This window comes from Tachypleus tridentatus, chromosome 13 (assembly GCF_004210375.1).
Source record: "Tachypleus tridentatus isolate NWPU-2018 chromosome 13, ASM421037v1, whole genome shotgun sequence".
NCBI classification, from domain to species: domain Eukaryota; kingdom Metazoa; phylum Arthropoda; class Merostomata; order Xiphosura; family Limulidae; genus Tachypleus; species Tachypleus tridentatus.
In genome coordinates this window covers 67,421,440-67,445,930 of record NC_134837.1, presented here as the reverse complement: position 1 = coordinate 67,445,930, position 24,491 = coordinate 67,421,440, and the positions used below count along the sequence as shown (strand labels likewise).

At 31.2% G+C, this 24,491-nt stretch overlaps 1 protein-coding gene across 7 annotated transcripts in view; it reads left to right on the top strand.

Moving 5' to 3' along the window:
* Window positions 1-20,453, top strand: part of LOC143236945 (uncharacterized) — a 61,730-nt gene extending 41,277 nt beyond the window's left edge. Inside the window, exons 8-9 of one of the 7 annotated variants that reach the window (XR_013019818.1) lie at window positions 1,585-1,767; window positions 18,589-20,453. Coding sequence is in view for 4 of the 7 variants with exons in the window: in XM_076475656.1 (XP_076331771.1) it covers window positions 1,602-1,767; window positions 5,484-5,678 (361 nt within the window). In the remaining 3 variants the exon portion in view is untranslated. Of the gene's footprint in view, window positions 1-1,584; window positions 1,768-4,539; window positions 4,757-5,483; window positions 8,997-18,588 lie in introns of those variants that run through there. The other 6 variants (XR_013019816.1, XR_013019817.1, XM_076475658.1 and 3 more) reach the window with 6 other exon arrangements.
* Window positions 20,454-24,491: the final 4,038 nt, after the last annotated feature.

The window sequence follows — 24,491 nt, the reverse complement described above, 5'->3', positions numbered from 1 at the left end:
GGCATTAGTGAGGTTGAAGGAGATGCTATAGGTTGAGCTAAAAGATCTGATAGTTGAGAGGTTAACATGGTTCAAACTTTCTGTTGTAAAACGTTTCCATCGAATACCTTTAAAGTAACATAAAATATTTGCTAAAACATTTCATTTGTCCTTACTAAAAACTGTTATGTGAAGAAAATTAAAGAAAGTAATAATTTTCATTCACAAAATCAGTTTTTTATAATAGAATTCCAGCTACTTATATTGTTGTTTCTTTAATTGCTTTATGTTCTAATATAATTATTTTATTGTGCTTTAGCTTATCAAAATCATCAGAATACAGAGAAATTATCGAAATATGTCAACTACCAAGTCTTCCAAAATCTGAGAGAACTCTATTCTAACACTAATTATTTTAAAGGATGTTACTCTTGTCATCACTTACTTCACTCTAACACTACTTGTTTTAAAGGATGTTACTCTTGTCATCACTTACTTCACTCTAACACTACTTGTTTTAAAGGATGTTACTCTTGTCACCACTTACTTCACTCTAACACTACTTGTTTTAAAGGATGTTACTCTTGTCATCACTTACTTCACTCTAACACTACTTGTTTTAAAGGATGTTACTCTTGTCATCACTTACTTCACTCTAACACTACTTGTTTTAAAGGATGTTACTCTTGTCACCACTTACTTCACTCTAACACTACTTGTTTTAAAGGATGTTACTCTTGTCATCACTTACTTCACTCTAACACTACTTGTTTTAAAGGATGTTACTCTTGTCATCACTTACTTCACTCTAACACTACTTGTTTTAAAGGATGTTACTCTTGTCATCACTTACTTCACTCTAACACTACTTGTTTTAAAGGATGTTACTCTTGTCATCACTTACTTCACTCTAACACTACTTGTTTTAAAGGATGTTATTCTTGTCATCACTTACTTCACTCTAACACTACTTGTTTTAAAGGATGTTACTCTTGTCATCACTTACTTCACTCTAACACTACTTGTTTTAAAGAATGTTACTCTTGTCATCACTTACTTCACTCTAACACTACTTGTTTTAAAGGATGTTACTCTTGTCATCACTTACTTCACTCTAACACTACTTGTTTTAAAGGATGTTATTCTTGTCATCACTTACTTCACTCTAACACTACTTGTTTTAAAGGATGTTACTCTTGTCATCACTTACTTCACTCTAACACTACTTGTTTTAAAGGATGTTATTCTTGTCTCATGTTATCACTGACATCGTTTTAAAACTGCGATTTTTTCTGTTTTATTTTTTCACTGACTTCATTTTAACACTACGTGCTTCTCAGGGCAATCTTCTTCTCTCATACTTTCAGCAAATTGATTCTCATTTTGTCTGTTTCCAGGATAGTTTTCACAATCAATGTTTCCACTAAAGTTACTCCAGTAGTGCATATTTTCCAGGATAATCTTTTTATTTCATGTTTTCATCAACTTAACTTGCACCCTTCCTCCTCTCTTCCAAGTGTAGAAACATGGTTCGTGTTTTATATATTTTTTCTCTATATTTCTTTTTTTTTTAAGATATGCTTGTTTTCACTGACTTCTTTCTAGTCCTATTTCTATTTCAGAATATGGTTTTTGTTGTTTTCTGCTATGGTTGCCGTCAATTGTTCTGTGACTGTGTATTTTGCTTTTGCCTGTATTTGGAAAGAAGGATGGACTCTTCTGTACGTGGCAGGTCTCCTGGAAGCCGTCTTTTTTTGTGTCCTAGGATGGGTTTTAGCTGGAAGTACAGTAAGCTATTTTTGCTTACCTGTTTTATTAACCATTTATTCTTTTGCATCATAACAGTTTTATAATAAATACCACATACTTTGTAAATATTGATCAACAACAACTAATATTAATTCAGCCTACTGCCACCTAGTAGTAATTTAATAAATAAGTAACTTTAATTCAATACATTAACACCTAGTAGTATTTGTTTTGGAATTTCGCGCAAAGCTACACGAGGATTATCTGTGCTAGCCGTTCCTAATTTAGCAGTGTAAGGCTAGAGGAAAGGCAGCTAGTTATCATCACCTACCGCCAACTCTTGGGCTACTTTTTACCAACAAATAGTGGGATTGACTGAAGAATTTCAACGCCCCCATGGCTGAAAGCGCAACCATGTTTGGTCTGAAGAAGATTCGAACCCGCGACCCTCAGATTACGAGTCGAACACCTTAACCATCTGGCCATATCGGGCCCATTTAGTAGTAACCTTATGAATGTCTAATTTTAATTTAATTAACTGACACCTAGTAGTAACTTTATAAACTACTAATTTTAATTCAGTTTACAACCTCTTAGTAATAACCTTATGAACAAGTAATTTTAATGTAAATTTTCTGGCACTTAGTGGTAACCTTATAAACAACTAATTTTAATATAATTTAATAGTATTATATAGTAATCTAATAACAAGTAATTTTGATGTCAGTTTATTGGTACTTTGTAGTAACCTGATAAACATCTAATTTTAATTCAGTTTCTGGTACCTAGTAGTAGTCTTTTTTACGTAGTATCATTTATATCAGACGAATCTTCCACTTATTGTGTTATGTACGTTACATATCACAATTTCAAATAGCCAGGAAGTTTAATTTTAATTTAGAAGTTAATTTGATATCAATATGTATCAAATTTATGATAATTGCCAGCAAGATTTATACAATTTTTTTTATTAATACAAATATATTTTATTATAAAAACAATACAAGTTATACAAACACTTATCACAAATAATAATAATTTATATACATAAGGTTTACAAACTCACAACGAATATTCAGTCTTTTGTCTGGTCTGGGACTGAATATTTTATCAACGGTCTAGGTCGACGATGAGCAACTCAATTCTATGTTGATACACAACTGCACGTTTCATAACGGCTTGAAGAAGATGGAAGCTTTTAACCGACAACATTACTTAATGTTTCGTCAATCACTAAAGTCCGAAGTTATTTCACTGAAATTAAACGGTTTATAAAGTCCGAAATCTAAAAACGTTTCTGGTCAAATGTCTGCAGCTTTCTGATTAATAAATGTTTGTCACAATTATACATTCAGAGGCTTATAGTATTACTTACTGTAGGGACCCAACACTATGTTAAACTGTCTTTTGGTGCGTCGGTTTATAAACTTATTTAGAAAATTCAGTTGTTCCAACAAATACTTTTATTTACTTATTTATATATATACTTGTTTATTCATATGCTCAAGAATATTTTACAAATTTAAAAACAAGCGGGACTTTCGCAATACACATTTAACAATATGCGTTACATCCATTTCTAATATATATTAAACTGAAAAAAAAAACGTATATATAACAGTAAATCCGTTACACATTACAAGCAACTTATTTAATACCAATTTACAGGCACTTAGCATTATCCTAATTAACATCTAATTTTAATTCACTTTGCTGACATTAAGTGTTAATATTACAAACAAGTAATTTAATACCAATTTACTGGCACTTAGTAACCAAATAAACATCTAATTTTATTCTTAATATACTGGTACTTAGTAGTAACCATACAAACAGCTAATTTTAATTCAGTTTACTGCTACTAAGTGGTAACTTAATATTCTCGTAATTTTAATGTTAATGTACTGGCACTCAGCATTATCCTAATTAACATCTAATTTTAATTCAGTTTACTGGCATTAAGTAGTATCCTAGTAAACAACTACTTTTAATTTACTTTCCTGGTACTTTGTAATTTAATAAACAATAATTTGTTATACCAATGTACTGGCACTGAGTAGTAGCTTGACAAAGAACTAATTGTAATGTTAATCTACCTACTATTAATAGAAACTTAGTGAAGTGCTAACCCTTTGACTGCAGCTGTTTTAAAACGTGCGGAATATTTGCGAGTTGTACACTTTATACAGCACACTTGCCTTCAACTGCTAAAAGCGGACAATACTCTATAGGGCAAATCAGTAGTCAGTGGGTTGATTCTAATTTTAATGGAATTGCACTTAGTAGAAATGAAATAAATATCTACTTTAATGTGTATTCAACTAACCTTTCTATTATGATATCGTTTCGGTTCGTTTTGCTCTATAAAAATTGAATGTTTATGTTTCTATTCACTTTATTATCCTGTATGTTGCAAGTTGATGGGAATTAGTAACATTAACAGGTGACAGTTGGAATTGTCAATTAAAAACGTATTTAGAAATAAACTTTCTTACATGACGATCAAAAGCTTACCAATCGTTTGTTTTTTATATTGTTCAGTGTGGCTTGTTTGGTTTTATGGTTTATTCTGTTGACTCAGCAGTAATTATGCAGGCTTATAAAGCTAAAAAATCAGATTTCAGTACCTTCGGTGGAAATAGCCCATTGTGTACAATTTACTTAAGAACAAACAGAAGTTTTTGTGTATTAGATTAATGGATTTAATTATTAATAGTATCAATACATTAAAATGTCGTAGTTCTTGACCACATTGGGAATATTTAACTGCAGCGAATTTTAGCCTTAATGTGATTTTATTCTCTTCTCTAGTCTTGTTGTGGAACCGATGAACACGCCCTTACACGTCGGAGAACAGCTTATTGGTGAAAACTAATTCTACAGTTTAACTGGGAAGAAATTTTGAAACCTCACAGATTTAAACCCATAATGCAACTTGATTGGTGGGAAGAACTGTTAGCACGTTTATCTGTAAGCACCTTGTATGTACACCTTTGTATATAAGAAATAAAGAAAGTTTTACTTTGGAGTTCAGCAGAAAGCTATTCAAACGGAGCTAATGTCACGCTTCGAGAACTTTGTGGCACATTTCAGTGTCCGACGTGTGAAGGTGCTTACATCGTTTCCATGGCGGGAAGACAATAGATAAGGATAAAAACAAAACAGTAACAATTAATAATAATTCAAATTTTCTTCATTACCTACTGAAGAAATTCGATGTTTAAATGTTTTAGACTGCATACAGAATCATTGTAACTGCAGAAATGAGATACTGTTAAGAATTAAAGACGTTTCTAATCGGCTCGGCATGGCCAGGTGGTAAGGCACTTGACTCGTAATCTGAGGGTCGCGGGTTCGAATACCCATCACGCCAAATATGCTCGCCACTTAAGGTGAGAGAGCGTTAAAACGTGACGGTTAATCGCACTATTTATTGGTAAAAGAGTAGTCCAAGAGTTGGCTGTGGGTGGTGATGACTAATTACCTTTCTTCTAGTATTACACTAACAAATAAGGGACGGCTAGCGCAGAGAGCCCTCGTGTAGTTTGTGCGAAGTTCAAAACAAACAAACTTTTCTAATTCCACTGTGAACAATTAACAACCTGTTGCCAATCTTTTGTTGGTCATATAAGTTACTACTTGTTAAAGTTTCGTACACTTTATGTCTGTTTTAAAGTAATGTAAGTCTTAAAGTTATTATCAATTTCAAATAATTTTCATATTTAGATAATAAAATAATTTGCACACTATTTCAGCTTCTCTACGCTGCTATGAACTTAACAACCAACGAAGTTTTCAATTACAAAAGGTACGGTTACCTTCGTGACAGCAGAGGGCGCTACCGTAACCGTTTTAATAGAGGTGTAATGACAAACGTATTGGAGTTTTTCCACTTTACACGCATCTGGGACGCTAAAGATATCGAAATGAAGGAAGAGGAATTGATATAAGAAAACAAGTGTTAGCTCATCGCACGTATCGCCATCTGTCGGTGGAGGGTGATTTGACTGCACGCTTACATTTCTATAGTCATGTCAGTTATACGTACTTAGGGACCAAATATATGTTTCGTTATTATACGGGTAGCACTAAGTGGCTCAGCACAATATTCCTAGTTATAAATGTGTGATAAAGTAAGTTCGTGTTGCGCATGTCTAGACAAACAGTGGAAGAGGCCTTTTTACTACGTTTACTAGTTATCGCACACATTTTTTAATATGTAACTCAACCATTGTGTGATATGTTTTGGTTTCTTCTAACGTTTTGGTAGGTGTACCTTATGCATAAGTATAGATGTACTGTTTTCAGTGTATTTAGTGCTCTAAAACTTAAAGGCTCACTTTTCGAGATAATACTTATCAGTAAGAAATAACAGATCAAGCTACTAGTCTCAGCCAATGAGATTGCTCAAAGTGGCAACAAAATGGTTCAAACTGCTAGACTCAGCCAATGAGATTGCTCAAAGTGGCAACAAAACGATTCAAGCTGCTGGTCTCAGCCAGTGAGATTGCTCAAGATTACCAGATCAAATATCGATTTTATAACTTATTACAATAATTATGATTTTTCATGAAGTTGGTTTTCACACTTTCTCAAGACAATCTGAACACTTTTTATGTTACCAATAATCATTCATTATGCGACAATAATGTTCGGTTTTCGAAATACTTGTTTCACAAGAGACACCGCTCGTGACATTTTTGAAAACCTTTTTATTTTCCCGGTTCTAACATCAAGAGCAGTGGTAATAGAAAAGTGAGCCTCAAGTTTTAACAGCGTAGGCGTAAACATTAACGGCATGATACTTACAATATTACTATTGTTTATTTTATGTGATATACTAACGTTAACATTAAAAAACTAGCATTTGAGTTGGAATGGTTCGAAAACGTTGCTTTATGTGTGATGCTCTGAAACGCTTCAAAAATGGACTTGTGAAGACCTTGATACCCATAATTATTTTTATTTCAACTTGTTATTCTATTTATAGGCTACAAAGAGCACGTTCATGCTCTGAAATTATACAAGTATTTATAGCTATAGCATTATTTTAGATATCTAGGAATTTTTAGAAGACGTTAGTGAATTGTGTAGAGTGTATAGTGGCTCTTGTTCGTTGTGCTTGTTTTAGATACAGGACACACAGTGCTTTGAAAGTGTAGTTTCATAGAGACGGATACGTGTGTATATATATATATATATGTACAAACATATATGCACAAGTTATACTATGATAAACGTTTCATTCAACATCATGTGATACTATAAGGTGATGATAATGTACGCACTATTGGTGAATGTTTTGTTCAGTATCGTTTTATTGTTTTCCAGACAATATTGTAATAAAGTGAGTACGTGCGCTGCTGTTAGCGAACATTTTGTTCAATATTGTTGTATGTGGTGTGAGAGCATGCGTTGTTATCTTGACAGTTTTCTTTTGTTAGTTTCTCTTGTCATAGAGACTTAATCCGTCATATGGCTCACTTCTTATGCAACGAAATTAATGAGGCCTAATATATATATATACGTTTAGAATTAATATTAATATAACTTTTAAGATTTTCTTTAGATATTTTATCATACTGACGTAATTGTAGGTAACGATATGAATGTTTCAGGATGACAGAAACATATATTGTGCCTGAATAAATAACAGCACGGAAACACGAACGAGTTATATTAATCTATATTAATAAACAGGCCAGTGCGTACGATAAGCTTGTTATATTTATCTAACTGATAAACCGTAATGGGACTGTAAAGAACAGTGTGTTTAAAAGACAATAACCTTTAACAGAACTCTAAACAACAGTGGTAAAAAAAACAGACAGTTAAATAAAGTGTTTCAATAAACAATTTTGTGAAAATCAGTTCTTTATCATCGTCCAACATCGCCTTGATCTGTGACAACTTTCTTTACGATTATAAAACTTTTTCCTATAAGGCTTTCCTTACCCACAGTGCCGAGCAGACAACTATTATAATAACGTCCGTACTAATTTCTTAGTAGTTGTAAACGTATTCTACCATACTATCATTGTGCCACGCAAAACATGATACTTGTAACTGATATATTGTATGTACAATAGACACTACGTAATACTCGATACCTACAACTGATATATACGTTAATAGGTGCCACACAATACTCCATACCTATAACTTATATTTTGTGCACGTTAATACGCGCCACGTAATACTTGATGTCAGTAATTTCTATAATGAAAGAAATATTTATTTCAAATTAGACTTACATTAGTGATGTCAGCACTCTATTTGTCAACCTAGTGACCTTGAAACTTTTAAAGCACAACTATTTTCTTAAACATCTTATAGAGAAGTTGATGATTACCACTAAGTTTTCAAAATCAACAATAAATTGACTGTTACAGGATCTTTAATAGAGAAGTAGATTATTTAAACCGAGTGTTAAAACTATCAATAAATTGACTGCTACAACATTTTAATAGAGAAGTTGATGATTAACACTGAGTTTTAAAAACCATAAATTGATTGTTACATTATTTTTAATACAGAAGCTGATGAATAATACTGAATTTTGAAAACCAACAATACATTGACTGTTACATGATAGTTAATAAAGAAATTGATGATTAACACTGAGTTTAAAAAAAAAAACAGTAAATTATATGTTACAGGATATTTAATAGAGAAGTAGGTTATTAACCCTTAGTTTTAGAAACCAACAATAAATTGACTCTTTCAGGATCTTTAATAGAGGAGTTGATGGTTAACACTGAGTTTTAAAAACAAATAAAAAATTGACTGTTACTTTACTTTTAACACAGAAGTTCATGAATAATACTGAATTTTAAAAACCGACAATAAATTGACTGTTACATTAACTTTAATAGATAAGTTTATGATTGGTACTGAGTTTTAAAATCCAGCAATAAATTGAGTGTTTCAGGACCTTTAATAGAGAAGTTGATTATTAACACTGTGTTTTAAAAACTAACAATAAATAGACTGTTAGAGCATATTTAATATAGAAGTAGGTGATTAACCCTTACAGGCTCTATTATTGCAATCATAATGAAACTATGGCTTGTAGGAATATGTACTGCATATCATTTGGGAGTGATAACTATAGTTAAGTTACTTAATATTCCTGTAGAAAAAAATATATATATAATAGAGATAACATACAAGGTAAAAAAGATATAGTTTAAAGACTGGTCAGTGATCTGTATATGACAAGATAGCCTTTGTAGAAATTATTGGTGCAATAAATGTAGATTGTTTAACATTGTTGAAATATTTGTGTAAAGATATGAAAACAACTAATCTATAGTTACAGAGAAGTAGTTGCAACATGCATTGCAGAATTACCCTTGAAAACAGAATCAAATATAATATAGTTACACAAATAAAAGACAGTGCATGTATTGGAGTTACACTGTAAAATATGATGAAGATACAGATAAGTAGTATCCGCATTTACTGAAGTTTTACAATTCTCTCTTCAAATAAGTGCTATCAACATGTTGTAAAGTTTTACACTTTTTACACAGTAAAATATTATATAGTTTCAGGCATCAGATAAGTGGAATCCATACCTACTGAAGATTTACTCATGTTACACAGTAAAATATTACATAGTTGCAGACATCAGATAACTGGTATCTATATGCAATGAATTTTTGCAGTTGGTGCACATTAAAACATTATATGATTACAGACATGAAATAAGTGGTATTCTTGAGTACTATAGATTTACCCTTGTTACACAGTAAAATATATTACAGGCAACAGATGAGTAGCATCTATATGTAAAGAACTTTTAAAATTGTTACACAGTAAAATATTAGAGTTACAGACATAAGGAAAGTCCTTTCCATATCTAGTGAAATTTCATACTTCTTAAACAGTAAATACTATGTATTTAGAGATATGAGATGAGGAGTATCCAAATGTAGTGAAGTTTTACACTTGTTACTCAGTAAAGTATTATATAGTTACAGATATCAGATAAGTTGTATTGATATGTATTGAAGTTTTAACCTTGTTACACATTGCAATATTATATAGTTACAGGCATCAGATGAGTGGTATCCATATATAATGAAGATTAACACTTGTTACACAGTAAAATATTATATTCTTACAGATATCAAATAAGTGGTATCCGTATGTAATGAAGTTTTGAAGTTGTTACACAGTAATATATTATATAGTTACAGACATCAGATGTAGTGGTAGTGATATGTAGTGAAGTATTACACTTGTTACAAAATCAAATATTATACAGTTACAGGCATTATATAAGTTATATCTATATTTAGTGAAGTTTTACATTTGTTACTCCGTAAAATATTATGTAGTTACAGACATCAGATAAGTGGTATCCATATCTGATGAAATTTCAAACTTGTTACACAGTAAAATGTTATATAGTTAAAGACATCTAATTAGTGGTATCCATGTGTAATGAAATTTTGTAGATTTATACAGTAAAATATTATAGAGTTTCAGACATGAGATAGGTGGTATCTTTATCGAATGAAGTTTTAATATTGTTACACAGTAAATATTGTATAGTTACAGACATCAGATGAGTGATATCCATATGTAGTGAAGTTTTACACATGTTACTCAGTAAAATATTATATAGTTACCAAATCAGATGTAGTAGTAGTGATATGTAGTAAAGTTTTACACTTCTTACACAGTAAAATATTATACAGTTATAGACATCAAATTAGTGTTATCCATATGTAAATACATTTTGGAGTTGTTACACAGTAAAATATTATAGAAATACAGACATGAGATATGTAGTATCAATATGTAGTGAAGTTTTACACTTGTTACTCAGTAAAATATTATACAGTTACAGACATCACTTAAGTGGATTCCATATGTAGTGAAGTGTTACTTTGTTACACAGTAAAATATAATATGGTTACAGACATGAAATAAGTGGTATCCATAAGCAGTGAAGATTTACCCTACTTATACAGTAAAATGTTATATAGTTACAGATATCAGATAAGCGGTATCAATATGGAGTAAAGTTTTTAGCTTGTTTCGCTGTAAATATTTTACATAGTTACTGAAATCAAATAAGTAGTGTTCATATGTAGTGAAGTTATACACTCGTTACACAATAAAATTTTATTCAGTAGTTTCAGACACCACATAAGTGGTATCCATAGTGAAGTTTCAATCTTCTTACACAGTAAAATATTATGTCGTTACAGACATCAGATAAGTGTTAGCTATATGTATTGAAGTTTTACACTTGTTAAAGAGTGAACTATTATATAGTTACAGACATGATATAAGTGATATCCATTCTTAATAAGGTTTTCCACTAGTTACCCAGAAAATTTTATGCAGTTAAAGACATCAAATTAGTGTTATTTATATATAATGAAATTTTGCAGTTGTTGCACAGTAAAATATTATATAGTTACAGACATGAGATGTAGTGCTAGTGATATATAGTGAAGTTTTACACTTGTTACATACCAAAATATTATACAGCACAGACATCATATAAGTGATACCCATATTTAGTGAAGTTTTACAATTTTTAATCAGTAAAGTATGATATCGTTACAAAGATGACAAAAGTAATATCCATATTTAGTAAGTTTTTCTCTTTTTTCAGAATAAAATATTACATAGTTACAGATCAAATAAGTGGTATCGATATGCAGTGAAATCTTAAACTTATTACACAGTAAAATATCATATAGTTACAAACATCATATCAGCAGTATCCATATCTAGTGAAGATTTGAACCTGTTATGCAGTAAATTTTATATAGTTACAGATATCAGATAAGTGGTATTGATATGAAATGAAAATTTAAACTTGTCACACAATAAAATATACTTTTACAGACATCAGATATGTGGTAGCGATATGTATTGATGTTTTACACTTGTTATACTTTAAAATATTATATAATTAGATAATTCAGATAAGTGGTATCCATATCTAGTGAAGTTATCCACTTTTTACACAGTAAAATATTATAGAGTTACAGGCATCAGACAAGTACTATCTGTATGTTGTGAAGTTTTAAACTTTTACACAGTAAGATATGATGTGGTTACAGACATCAGGTAAGGGTTATCCATATGTAGTGAAGTTTTACAATTCATACACAGTAATATATTGAGTAGTTTCAGACACCACATAAGTTTTATCCATATATTATGAAGTTTCAAATTTGTTACACAGTAAAATATTATGTAGTTAGAAACATCAGATAAGCTGTATCAATATGTAGTGAAGTGTTACACTTATTAAACAGTAATATATTATACTGCTACATCAAATAAGTGGTATACATATGTAATGAAATTTTGCAGATGTCACACGATAAAATATTATATTGTTACAAATATGAGTTAAGCTGTATTCATAAGTAGTTAAGATTTACACTTGTTACACAGTAAAATATTATATAGTCACAGATATCAAATAAGTGGTATCCGTATGTAATGAAGTTTTGAAGTTGTTACACAGTAAAATATTATACTGCTACAGACATCAAATAAGTGGTAGCCATACGTGTTGAACAGCAAATAATTATATAGTTACAGACGTTATATAAGTGACATCCATATTTATTGAAAGTTTACACTTGTTACACAGTAAAATATTATGTGGTTAGAGACAATAGATAAGTGGTATCCATATGTAATGAAGTTTTACATTTTTTGCACAGTAATATATTAAGATGTTACAAACATAAGTGGTATCCACATATATTGAAGTTTTAAACTTGTTACACAGTAAAATATGTAGTTAGAGACATAAGATAAATGTTATGGATATGTATTAAAGTTTTAAATTTGTTACACAGTAAAACATTATATCGATACAGGCATCAGATAAGTAATATTCATATATAGTAATGTGTTACACGAGTTAAGTAGAAAAATATTATATAGTTACACACATCAGATAAGTGGTGTCAGTTGGTAATGATATCTTTTAGTTGTTACACGGTAAAATATTATATGGTTACAGATATGAGATAAGTGGTATCCTTAAGTAGTGAAGTTTAAAATTTGTTACACAGTGACATATGATAGAGTTACAGACATCAGAAAAGTGGAAGCCATACGTATTGAAGTTTTACACATGTTAAATAGTAAAGTATTATATAGTTACAGACATGATATAAATGATGTCCATATTCAGTAAAGTTTTACACTTGTTACACAGTAAAATATTATATGGTTACAGATAACAAAGAAGTTGAATTCTTATGTAATGACATTTTGCAGTTGTTACACAGTAATATATTTTATAGTTACAGGTATCAGATACGTGGTTTTCATATGTAGTAAAATTTCAAACTTCTTTCGCAGTAAAATATTAGAGAGTTACAGATATTAGATAAGTAATATCCATACACAGCGAAGTTTTAAACTTGGTACACTGTAAAATATTATATAGTTACAGATATTATAATTGACATCCATATTGAGTAAAGTTTTACACTTGTTACTCAGTAAAAGATTATCTAAAAATTATGTAAAAGTTGCAAGCATCAGATAAGTGGTATCCGTATGTTGTCAAGTTTTACACTTGTTACTCAGTAAAAGATTATCTAGTTACAAGCATCAGATAAGTGGTATCCGTGCGTTGTCAAGTTTTACACTTGTTACACAGTTATCTATTAAGTCGTTAGAGACATCAGATAATATTTTGGCCAAGCGTATTAAGGCATGCGACTCGTAATCTGAGGGTCGCGGGTTCGCATCCCCGTCGCGCCAAACATGCTCGCCCTTTCAGCTGTGGAGGTGTTATAATGTGACGGTCAATCCCACTATTCGTTGGTAAAAGAGTAGCCCAAGAGTTGGCGGTGGGTGGTGATGACTAGCTGTCTTCCCTCTAGTCTTACACTGCTAAATTAGGGACGGCTAGCACAGATAGCCCTCGAGTAGCTTTGTGCGAAATTCAAAAACAAACAAACAGATAATATTTATGCATTTCTAGTTACGTTTTAAACCTATTACAATAGTAAAATATTGTATTTATACACACATCAGATAAGTGGTATCCATATTTAGTGGAGATTTAAACCTGTTACACAGTAAAATGTTATATAGTTTGAGTTATCAGATAAACGGTGCTTATATCTAGTGTATTTTTAAACTTCTTACAGAGTAACATAGAATATACATGTTACATAGTAAAATATTATATAGTTACAGATATTATAATTGATATCAATTTTGAGAAAAGGTTTACATTTGTTTCTCAGTAAATTATTACATAGTTACAGGCGTCAGATAAGTAGTATCCATATGTGGTGAAGAATTCACTTTACTACACAGTAAAATATTATATAGTTACAGACATCAAATAAACGTTATCCACATCTAATGTAGTTTTAAACTCTTTACAAAGTAAAATATTATATAGCTACAAGCATCAGATAAGAAGTATCCATATCTAGTAAAGTTTTACAATTGTTACTCACTAAAATATTATATAGTGACAGACATCAGATAATTGTTATCCACATGTAGTGAAGTTTTAAACTTGTTACCCAGAAAAATATTGTATAGTTACAGACATCAGATAAGTGGTATTTATACCTAGTGAAGTTTTAAACTTGTTACTCAGTAAAATATTATATAGTTACAGACATCAAAAAACTGGTAGCAAAATGTATTGAAATTTTACACTTTTTATTCATTAAAATATTACATAGCTACAGACATCAGATAACTGTTATCCATATGTAGTGAAGTTTTAAGCTTGTTACACAGTGAAACATTATATATAGTTACAGACATGATATATGTGGTATCGCTATGTACAGAAGTTTTAACTTCTTACACAGTAAAATGTTATGCAGTTACAAGCATCACATAAGTTGTATCCATATGTAGTCTAGTTTTAAACTTGTTACACAGTGAAATACTATACAGTTACAGACATCACATAAGTGGTATCCATGTGTACTGAAGTTTTAAACTTGTTGCACAGTAAAATATTATATGGTTACAGTTATGAGATAAGTTGTATACATATGTAGTGAAGCTTAAAACTTGTTACTCATTAAAATATATTATTGTTACAGAAAACACTTAAGTGGTATCTGTGTAGTGATGTTTTACATTTGTTACACAGTAAAATATTATATAGTGAGAGACATCCGACTAGTGGTATCCATATGCGGTGAAGTTTTAAACTTGTTACTCAGTAAAATGTTATACAGTTACAGACATTAGATAAGTGTTATTCCTATGTAGTGAAGTTTTAAACTTGTTACACTGTAAAATATTGTATAGTTAAAGACATAAGATAAGTGGTATCCATATGTAGTAATGTTTTACAATTGTTACTCACTAAAATATTATATAGTGACAGACATCAGATAATTGTTATCCACATGTAGTGAAGTTTTAAACTTGTTACCCAGAAAAATATTGTATAGTTACAGACATCAGATAAGTGGTATTTATACCTAGTGAAGTTTTAAACTTGTTACTCAGTAAAATATTATATAGTTACAGACATCAAAAAACTGGTAGCAAAATGTATTGAAATTTTACACTTTTTATTCATTAAAATATTACATAGCTACAGACATCAGATAACTGTTATCCATATGTAGTGAAGTTTTAAGCTTGTTACACAGTGAAACATTATATATAGTTACAGACATGATATATGTGGTATCGCTATGTACAGAAGTTTTAACTTCTTACACAGTAAAATGTTATGCAGTTACAAGCATCACATAAGTTGTATCCATATGTAGTCTAGTTTTAAACTTGTTACACAGTGAAATACTATACAGTTACAGACATCACATAAGTGGTATCCATGTGTACTGAAGTTTTAAACTTGTTGCACAGTAAAATATTATATGGTTACAGTTATGAGATAAGTTGTATACATATGTAGTGAAGCTTAAAACTTGTTACTCATTAAAATATATTATTGTTACAGAAAACACTTAAGTGGTATCTGTGTAGTGATGTTTTACATTTGTTACACAGTAAAATATTATATAGTGAGAGACATCCGACTAGTGGTATCCATATGCGGTGAAGTTTTAAACTTGTTACTCAGTAAAATGTTATACAGTTACAGACATTAGATAAGTGTTATTCCTATGTAGTGAAGTTTTAAACTTGTTACACTGTAAAATATTGTATAGTTAAAGACATAAGATAAGTGGTATCCATATGTAGTAATGTTTTACAGAGTAAAATAGCATATAGTTACAGACATCAGATAAATGGTATCGATATGTTATAAAACAGTCAAAAATCAGCAGAAACGTAATGTTGGTGTATGATGTGCTTGAAGACTTGAAAGATGGAGGTTTATTTTTTGACAAATCTTTATTAAAAATGATCTATCTAGAATATTCCTACTGTATTACGAAGAGTCTTTTGATATTGCCAACCAGGTAAGTTCAGTGAAGAAAAAGTACAAAATTCTTACAGTTTACTTGACACTCGAAAGGTTTTACCTTTCAACAAGTCGTATACTGACCTTCATCAACTTGTTATTTGTAACGAGAAAAAATGTAAAACATTTGGTTCTCATGTTTTTTAAACTCTTAGTAGAAAATTTTAAAAGCCTGAGAATAAAGTTATGATGTTTGATAATGGAAAAGAGATTAGATGTGTAATTTTTGAAATTTCTGGAGAAAATTTGGAATGTCATGGGAAAGTTTAGCAAAACAACACCAGAGAAAACTTGGAAAATAAGAACTATTCAAAGCTAGAAAAGCATATTGGATACAATGTTAAAAAATTCACAAACTGGCACATGTGGTATAAAACTTGACTTGCGTTCAACAAATTAATGTATGTCCATGTGTGCCATCCGAATTTACAACAATGTGTTGGCCATGATTTATCTGAATGAGCGGTTTCTGCAAACATTACATTGTATCTGAAATATTTTGTATATGAAAATAAATTTCTCACCTATAAATGTCTCAACAGAGCAATGGATCAGCTCAAATGTTTAGAGAGTGATGCAGTCAACAAACCCTGTAAAGTGAATATAAATGCTGAGAAGCTAGGATGTCATGCTGTACAAAATTGGTGGCTGTTTCGACTTTTGCCATTTCTCATTAGTCTCATGTTCTTTGGAAAAGCGGATTTTGTATGTTAAATTTAGAAACATTGTCAATATGATATGTGCACCACAAATATATGCAAATAATTACGACAGTTTAATACTGAAGATTATTTTTATGGCAGAAATACAGACAGGATGACACAAAAACACCATTACTTGATACATTATGGATAACCCATTTTTAAATTTGAGTCATTTATAAGACTGTGGACCTTAAGGTTAGAAAGCAAGCATACTAACCTTAAATAATGTGCAAACAAGTTGCACAATTTTAATAATATGTGCAGAAACTTGGCAAAGAAACATTAACTTTTACAAACATTTATAAGAATACTGGTGATTTGTTTCCTCCAATCGTTTAAGTCGAAAATAGAATAGAATTTCATCAATATATGTACAATGAAAGAATCACAGAAGCTGTGAAGGAGTTTGATTTTACAGCTTCCAATACAGTTGTATGCAATACTTCACTTCAAGAGGTCCTATGTGCATGAAGGGTATGTTTGTTCGTATTACATTTGTTGATGCGGGTTTAGTCTTTAGAACGAACTGTCTTTGCACTGGTGTTTTTAAACTTGAACGTTTATGTTGTCCTGAGGAACTTTCAGTCAAGGTATTTTTGTCAGATCGGGGTATATGTAATTTAAAACACTAATTAGAACATCTGGCATCAAAATCGAACAAAACCACAAGCAATAACATTTATTCGGTCACTTACAGTATACGGCTCTTAGATAACTATGTAAAAATAATATTTAAAATTACAAGTTCAACAAAATACAGAAAATTATATACATAAAACCATCACTCTACTCACTTTTAAAAAATAGACTAACTAAACTTGATTACAAATATTATAAAAAATAAGTACACTGACAGCTACACTTTACAAATTTCAAGCACTCCCACCAAACACACTTCGTCATACAATCTGTTCCGCAAAAGGGAAAACAAATAACAAAACACACACACATTCGGTTGAACACTATATCGTGTTGTTGTTATTAACTGCCATGTTCTCTTTTACAGCCTGGGTACAAATCAATTAGATTATTCTTTGTTTGTCTTGTGAAAGTGGTTTTCTTAGAGCACTCCAGCTCCCTCCATAACAAAATTCATCCTGGTTTTGGATTATATATATAGTCCTCGTCACCCTGGAAAGGTCCTCAAATCCTGTTTTAAGTTAATACAGTTTAAACAATTTCTATGAAATCCATTTCAATAAAATCCACTTGGAGTAAAATTAACTCCTAGATTTATATGATACGTATTCAATACTTAGAATAGATGTCTGTACCATTCTTTCTACTTCAGCACCACTGGAAAAAAAAAATTCATCCTGCCTCAGCTGGAATTCTGCAAAAACTCTTCATCAATGATTTTAATTACAATTATTGTCACTGCAACTAATTATTTTCATGCACGGGGTTGAAAACCCCTGTTAGGAAGAGTTGACAGCTATCACATTGCTTTCTCTTTATTCAAACAAAATTCCTGCCACGTTTAGTTTGTTTTCTACAACGTATGAGTTTGTCCTGTTAACAACTTTTATAATATTATTATACTATTAGGAGTGGTCTACAACATGTAAAAGAAAGTGACCCTCTAGATATCCCAATACCCATCCAAACACAAAAGCTGATCACAGTTGGAAAGAGGGTGGTTAGTTCATTTTTCGACTTAAAATGGTGATGTATATTTAGAAAGACACATTAGCCTGAAACTTTTTTTTTTTTTGCAAATTTTTCCGGGTCCAGTTAAAGCAGAACTTTGATTTGAACAGATGAACATTATTAGCATTATCTCCATTTCTTCTTGCTCACCTCCCTACTCTGGCTGGTATATCAACCTGTGACTGCCTTGATGACGCATTTAAGGTACCAGAAATAAGGACCACTTTCTTTGCCAGTCGCGGACAGTCTAACATGGAGGAGGTACAGGCATCACTACGACAGACTGCTGCCAACAGTATGGAGGATGACAGTTGTATCCCTTTTGATGGAGGATGACAGTTGTTGTGTCCCTTGTGATGAAAGATGACAGTTGTATCCATTTGTATAAAGAGTCTCTCGTTGTTTTGAAAGATGTATGTGTAAATCAGATTTGTGTGGCCAGTACCTTGGTCAATGATCTTAAACTAAAAACGATATTAATACTAGTTAAAATTAAATAACACCAATTTGTCAGGTTTTATAATTAACCTTTTAATTTTGCTCCCAGATGACATATTTTGCAAAGGATGTTGAGTCAAAATCTGCATTTGCTCAGGTGCCCAGATTAATTATTGAAGAAAAATATGCAGTGATTTTCTGAATGCCTCCTCTGCTTCTTTCACTCTACCCCCCAAACTATATTTCTGTGTTCTTTAGTCATGCTAACTGAAATGACTAATTTATTTTTTTTATATACATATATATTCATGTATTTATATCACTGTGATACAACTTTTAGTCGTTGGCTACAATACTCCACTATAATATTTTTATTCACAGAGTGTTGGCCAATGTTTTCAGGTAACTATTTCTTTACAACTAGGGGGTGAAGGGTTTCCTTAGAAGAAAGATTTGTAAGTGAACCAGCAATTGTCGATATGTCAGCCTTCTTATAGGGTTTGACCACAATCTTCACATCTTATTACGCACTCGTATACGACATAAAATGCTAACCCGAAGCTGTCGCGACATTAGAGGTTCTTCAAAGATTTATGACCTTTTCTAATATGAAAATCTTCTATTTTGACCAAACAACATATTTGGACTATTGAAGGCATGCATTGATTTAAAGTTGTTAACTAGCATTTACTCACGTTTGTGTGATATTTTTTATTGAAAAGTAAATAATCAAAGAAAGAATATATATATTTATTGGCCTTCAGGAGGTTCTTCAAAACAAACCCAGACAAAAAAGGAACAAAGTGTTCAAGTGACAGAAATTCTCTAAAAAAATAAACTGGAAATCATGAACAGAATAAAAAAATAAAGGTGAATCCTGGACAGTCTTGTAGACTTCCAGTGGAAGCTGTAAATAGATCATTTGGAAACTTGATTTGCATGTGTTAATTTGAATCTAGAATGATGTATTTAAGTGTTCAAATTATAATTACAGATGTACAGTCATTTATATAGTTGAAAGTAAATAATTTACTATTGTGAATGTATTATTAATTATTACAGTGACAATAATATAATAAGGTACTATTCACTTAAGTGTCATAAATACCTATCATTTGCAAACTTTTCAGGCAACATCTGTCTATATTTGTGAATCGTCTTAAGTAATTTTGTATTCTATTTTGTAGTTATTGGAAAATTTAAACCTAAAATTTAATGGGATTCTAAATTATATATTTATACACAAATTTCTATTTTTATATTTCAAATACTCCTTTGCAGTTGAGAATAGATTTTACGTGTAGCCTGAATTGTACAGCTATTAATGTTTTCAATTCAACAACTGATCATATGGTATATTTATAAATTGCGTTCATATAAAGATATTACTAATGTTTTGTCAGTGTTACATATCTACCAGGACAGAAATTTGCATATATTGTTTCTGCTCCAGAATATAGTTGTATTTGACATAGTTTTTGCAAATAAAGACGCATTTTTGATCATACCTGAAGGAACTCTCATATGTGCTGTAACTGCTTTACGTTTTATACATGTGAATATGTGCATAATAAAATTTTCTCTGGTAACACTATTTTATGTAAGGAATGAATCCTAAGAGTATTCAGATGTGGTTTTAAGGTAAAACTTCGTGTTGTTTTGAAGCTCGTAGTGAATGTGTTTGTAGTTTGTATAACCATTTACTGTTATGTTCATGGTTGAATAATTTAGTGTTTTGTGTTCATACTAATAGCAAGTGCTTGAATGTTAACTCTTGGCTTAATAAATTTACCAATTATAGAATCCTCATGTGTAGTTTAGAACGACAAATATTTATAATTAAGCATTTAAAGTTAATATATATATTTGATATTCTTGGTAAATTACTACAGATATCAATTTACTACAGCAATTAATTTAGATTTAATATTTATATCTTATGGTTCTACAGTAAAGATTATTCCTGCTGTAAAAATTAGAGTATACAGGTGTAAATAATTTTACAGTAAATATATTTATTTCTATAAACTTTATTTCAATTACATGTACAAATGACTTACGTTACAGTTTTATGCTACTGTATGTTTTACGGTAAGTTTCGGACAAGTGTTCTGAACAATTTGCAGTAATTTATTAATAGTGTAGATTCCACTAAACCAATTAAAACAGTTCTGACATTTCGCTACTAAAGTAAACATATAATTCATTTACTTATTAATAATAGTGGAATCATTAGTATTTTTCTGGCTTTGAATAAGAAAGTAGAAAGTTTGAGCTACTAAACTACACGTTATTGGGTAAATTCATAACGAACTGTATTTAACTGGATTATTCTAAATCGAACTGCTTCCACGTGCATGGATCATTATCGATACTACTATCCTGTCATCTAGTGTTCAGATTACGAAATATTCAGCAGAGTTCATATACTGGGTGCCTTTTATTAATATCAAATTTAAGAGTTTCTACGCGTGCCACCATTATTATACTTTCATAATCGTTTTAAAAACATTACCTAGCTACAAGTAAACATAGCATAGGAACGTTATAATAGCAAAATATTAGGTTAATAAAGTTATATTCTGGAGATATGAATCACGAATTTATTAGCATGTTTCATTTTCTGTGTTCTTATTATTATTAATATCATAAGTAATGCGTACTGTATTATTTACTTATTGTTAATATCATAAGTAATGCGTGCTATATTATTTACTTATTGTTAATATTATATGTAATGCGTGCATATTATTTACTTATTGTTAATATCTTAAGTAATGCATGCTATATTATTTACTTATTGTTAATATCATAAGTAATGCGTGCTATATTATTTACTTATTGTTAATATTATATGTAATGCGTGCATATTATTTACTTATTGTTAATATCATAAGTAATGCGTTATATATTATTTGGTTATTGCTAATTTCGTAAGTAAGGCATTATATACGAGGTTTGTTCAAAAAATACGCGGACTGTTTGAATTGCGCGGCTCCAGTTGGTTCCAGGGGAATCCGCTTGGTGTCGCTAGGTTTGCACAGATCAGCTGATTACGACGCCATTTCCCGATTGCAGATATCTTCATTTGTGTATTAGCTACGCGGTTTTAAGTGAAGTGCGATTTTTTCGTTTCGCGGATTTCAGAATGAATGACCTGAAGGAGCAACGACTTGCTGTGAAATTTTGTGTTAAACTTGGAAAATCTGCGACTGAAACTTTTGCTATGCTTAACACGGCTTACGGTGATGTTGCTATGAAGCGTACGGCATGTTTCAAGTGGCATGAACGTTTTAAGGATGGTCGACAGTCCATTGAAGATGATGAGCGTCCTGGACGTCCTTCCACGTCAACTGACGACCCACACGTCGACAAAATCAACACCCTGGTGCGGACAAATCGACGTCTGACTGTCAGGGAGCTTGCTGAAGTGTGTGAGATATCAGTTGGATCTTGTTACGAGATTTTGACCGAAAAATTGAAGATGCACCGCGTATCTGCGAAATTTGTGCCTCAGAACTCGTGAGTTTTTGGCCAAACACTCGATCACTGTTCTTTCCCACCCACCCCTACTCACCTGATCTTGCTCCTTGCGATTTTTTCTTGTTCCCCAAACTCAAAAGACTCTTGAAAGGAAGAAGATTTGAGACGATTCCCGAGATTAAGGCAAATGCGACGAAGGAGCTGGAATACATTACAAAAGAAGCGTACCAGGACTGTTTCAACAAGTGGAAACACCGTTGAGATAATTGTGTGCGTTGGGGAGGAGAGTACTTTGAAAGGGGTCCCAGACCTGTAACTTCTAAATAAAGTACATTTTGTTTTATGACGTCTGTCCGCGTATGTTTTGAACAGCCCTCGTATTATTTGCTTATTGCTAATTTCGTAAGTAAGGCGCTCTATATTATTCACTTATTGCTAATTTCATAAGTATGATGTGCTATATTATTCACATATTACTAATTTCATAAGTAAAGCGTGCTGTATTATTCATTTATTGCTAATTTCACAAGTAAGGCGCGCTGTATTATTTACTTATTGCTAATTTCATATCTGTAGCGCGCTATATTATTCACTTATTGCTCATTTGATAAGTAAGGTTAACTATATTATTTAATTATTTCTAATTTCATAAGTAAAGTTTACTGTATTATCCATGGGTTATTTCATAAATAAAGTTTACTGTATTATCCATGGGTTATTTCGTAAGTAAAGTTTACTGTATTATCCATGGGTTATTTCATAAGTAAAGTTTACTGTATTATCCATGGGTTTAGTTGTTCTTTCTTAAGCACAGAGTTACACAATTTGATTATCTTTGCAGTACCCACACAGAGTATCGAACCGCAAGCTTCAGTATTATAATCTCATAGCTTAACTATTAATGGCATACTGTTATAGAAACTGATTTGCATTGCTAGTTTATTGTGTGTATTTAGTACTAATATAAACCTCCCTAGCTGGGCGAACTGCATGAGATTTTTTTCAGATTACATATGAAAATATTGTTTAGAGCAAGGATACCTAACTAACTAAATGTTAATACTTTTAGGTAGAAAAAAAGCAAGAGAAATATATTTAATTAGGTAAGTTGGCTACCACGTTGAGTTTTAGTTTCATATTAGGTTAGCTAGCTACCACGTTGAGTTTTAGTTTCATATTAGGTTAGCTAGCTACCACGTTGAGATTTAGTTTCATATTAGGTTAGCTAGCTACCACGTTGAGTTTTAGTTTCATATTAGGTAAGCTGGCTACCACGTTGAGTTTTAGTTTCATATTAGGTTAGCTAGCTATCACGTTGAGTTTTAGTTTCATATTAGGTTAGCTAGCTACCACGTTGAGTTTTAGTTTCATATTAGGTAAGATGGCTACCACGTTGAGTTTTAGTTTCATATTAGGTAAGCTTGTTACCACGTTGAGTTTTAGTTTCATATCAGGTAAGCTGGCCACCACGTTGAGTTTTACTTTCATATCTTAGTCTAACCGAAAGTTAATGTTAACTAGTACTCGTAGTGTGCCTGTTTCTGAAGTGACATTTATAACATAACGTTTTCGAACAACATGGTACCCATTGGTCCATCTCGGCTGCTCCATCTTCTACACTAAAATAAAACTACCATTAAATAAATAAATAAAATCTTAAAGCTATCCTTTATCATTCGTATACTTATCAAGCTTTCCCTTACACTTACTTAAGTTTACTGGTTCTCCAACATTCGATGGCAGCCCATTCCTGAGGCCAACGATCCATCCTATTAGAAAACAAAACAAAACTGTCTTAACTAAAGATGAAGTCCTACTCTAGCAAAATTTTTATTTTTTTCCCTAGTCCTACTGTTCTCATTATTAAGTATGAAAAAATATGATACATCAACAGCATAAATTACCTTATTAATTTTAAACTTATCTGTCAGATCCATTATAACTCTTCTTTTTCTTCAAGAATAAACAATTTGAGAGATTTCATCTTCTTATATGACAAACTTTTCATCCCAGACACTATTTTAGTGGTCCTTTTCTCAACCTTTTTCAGCAGTTGGGTAAGGAGT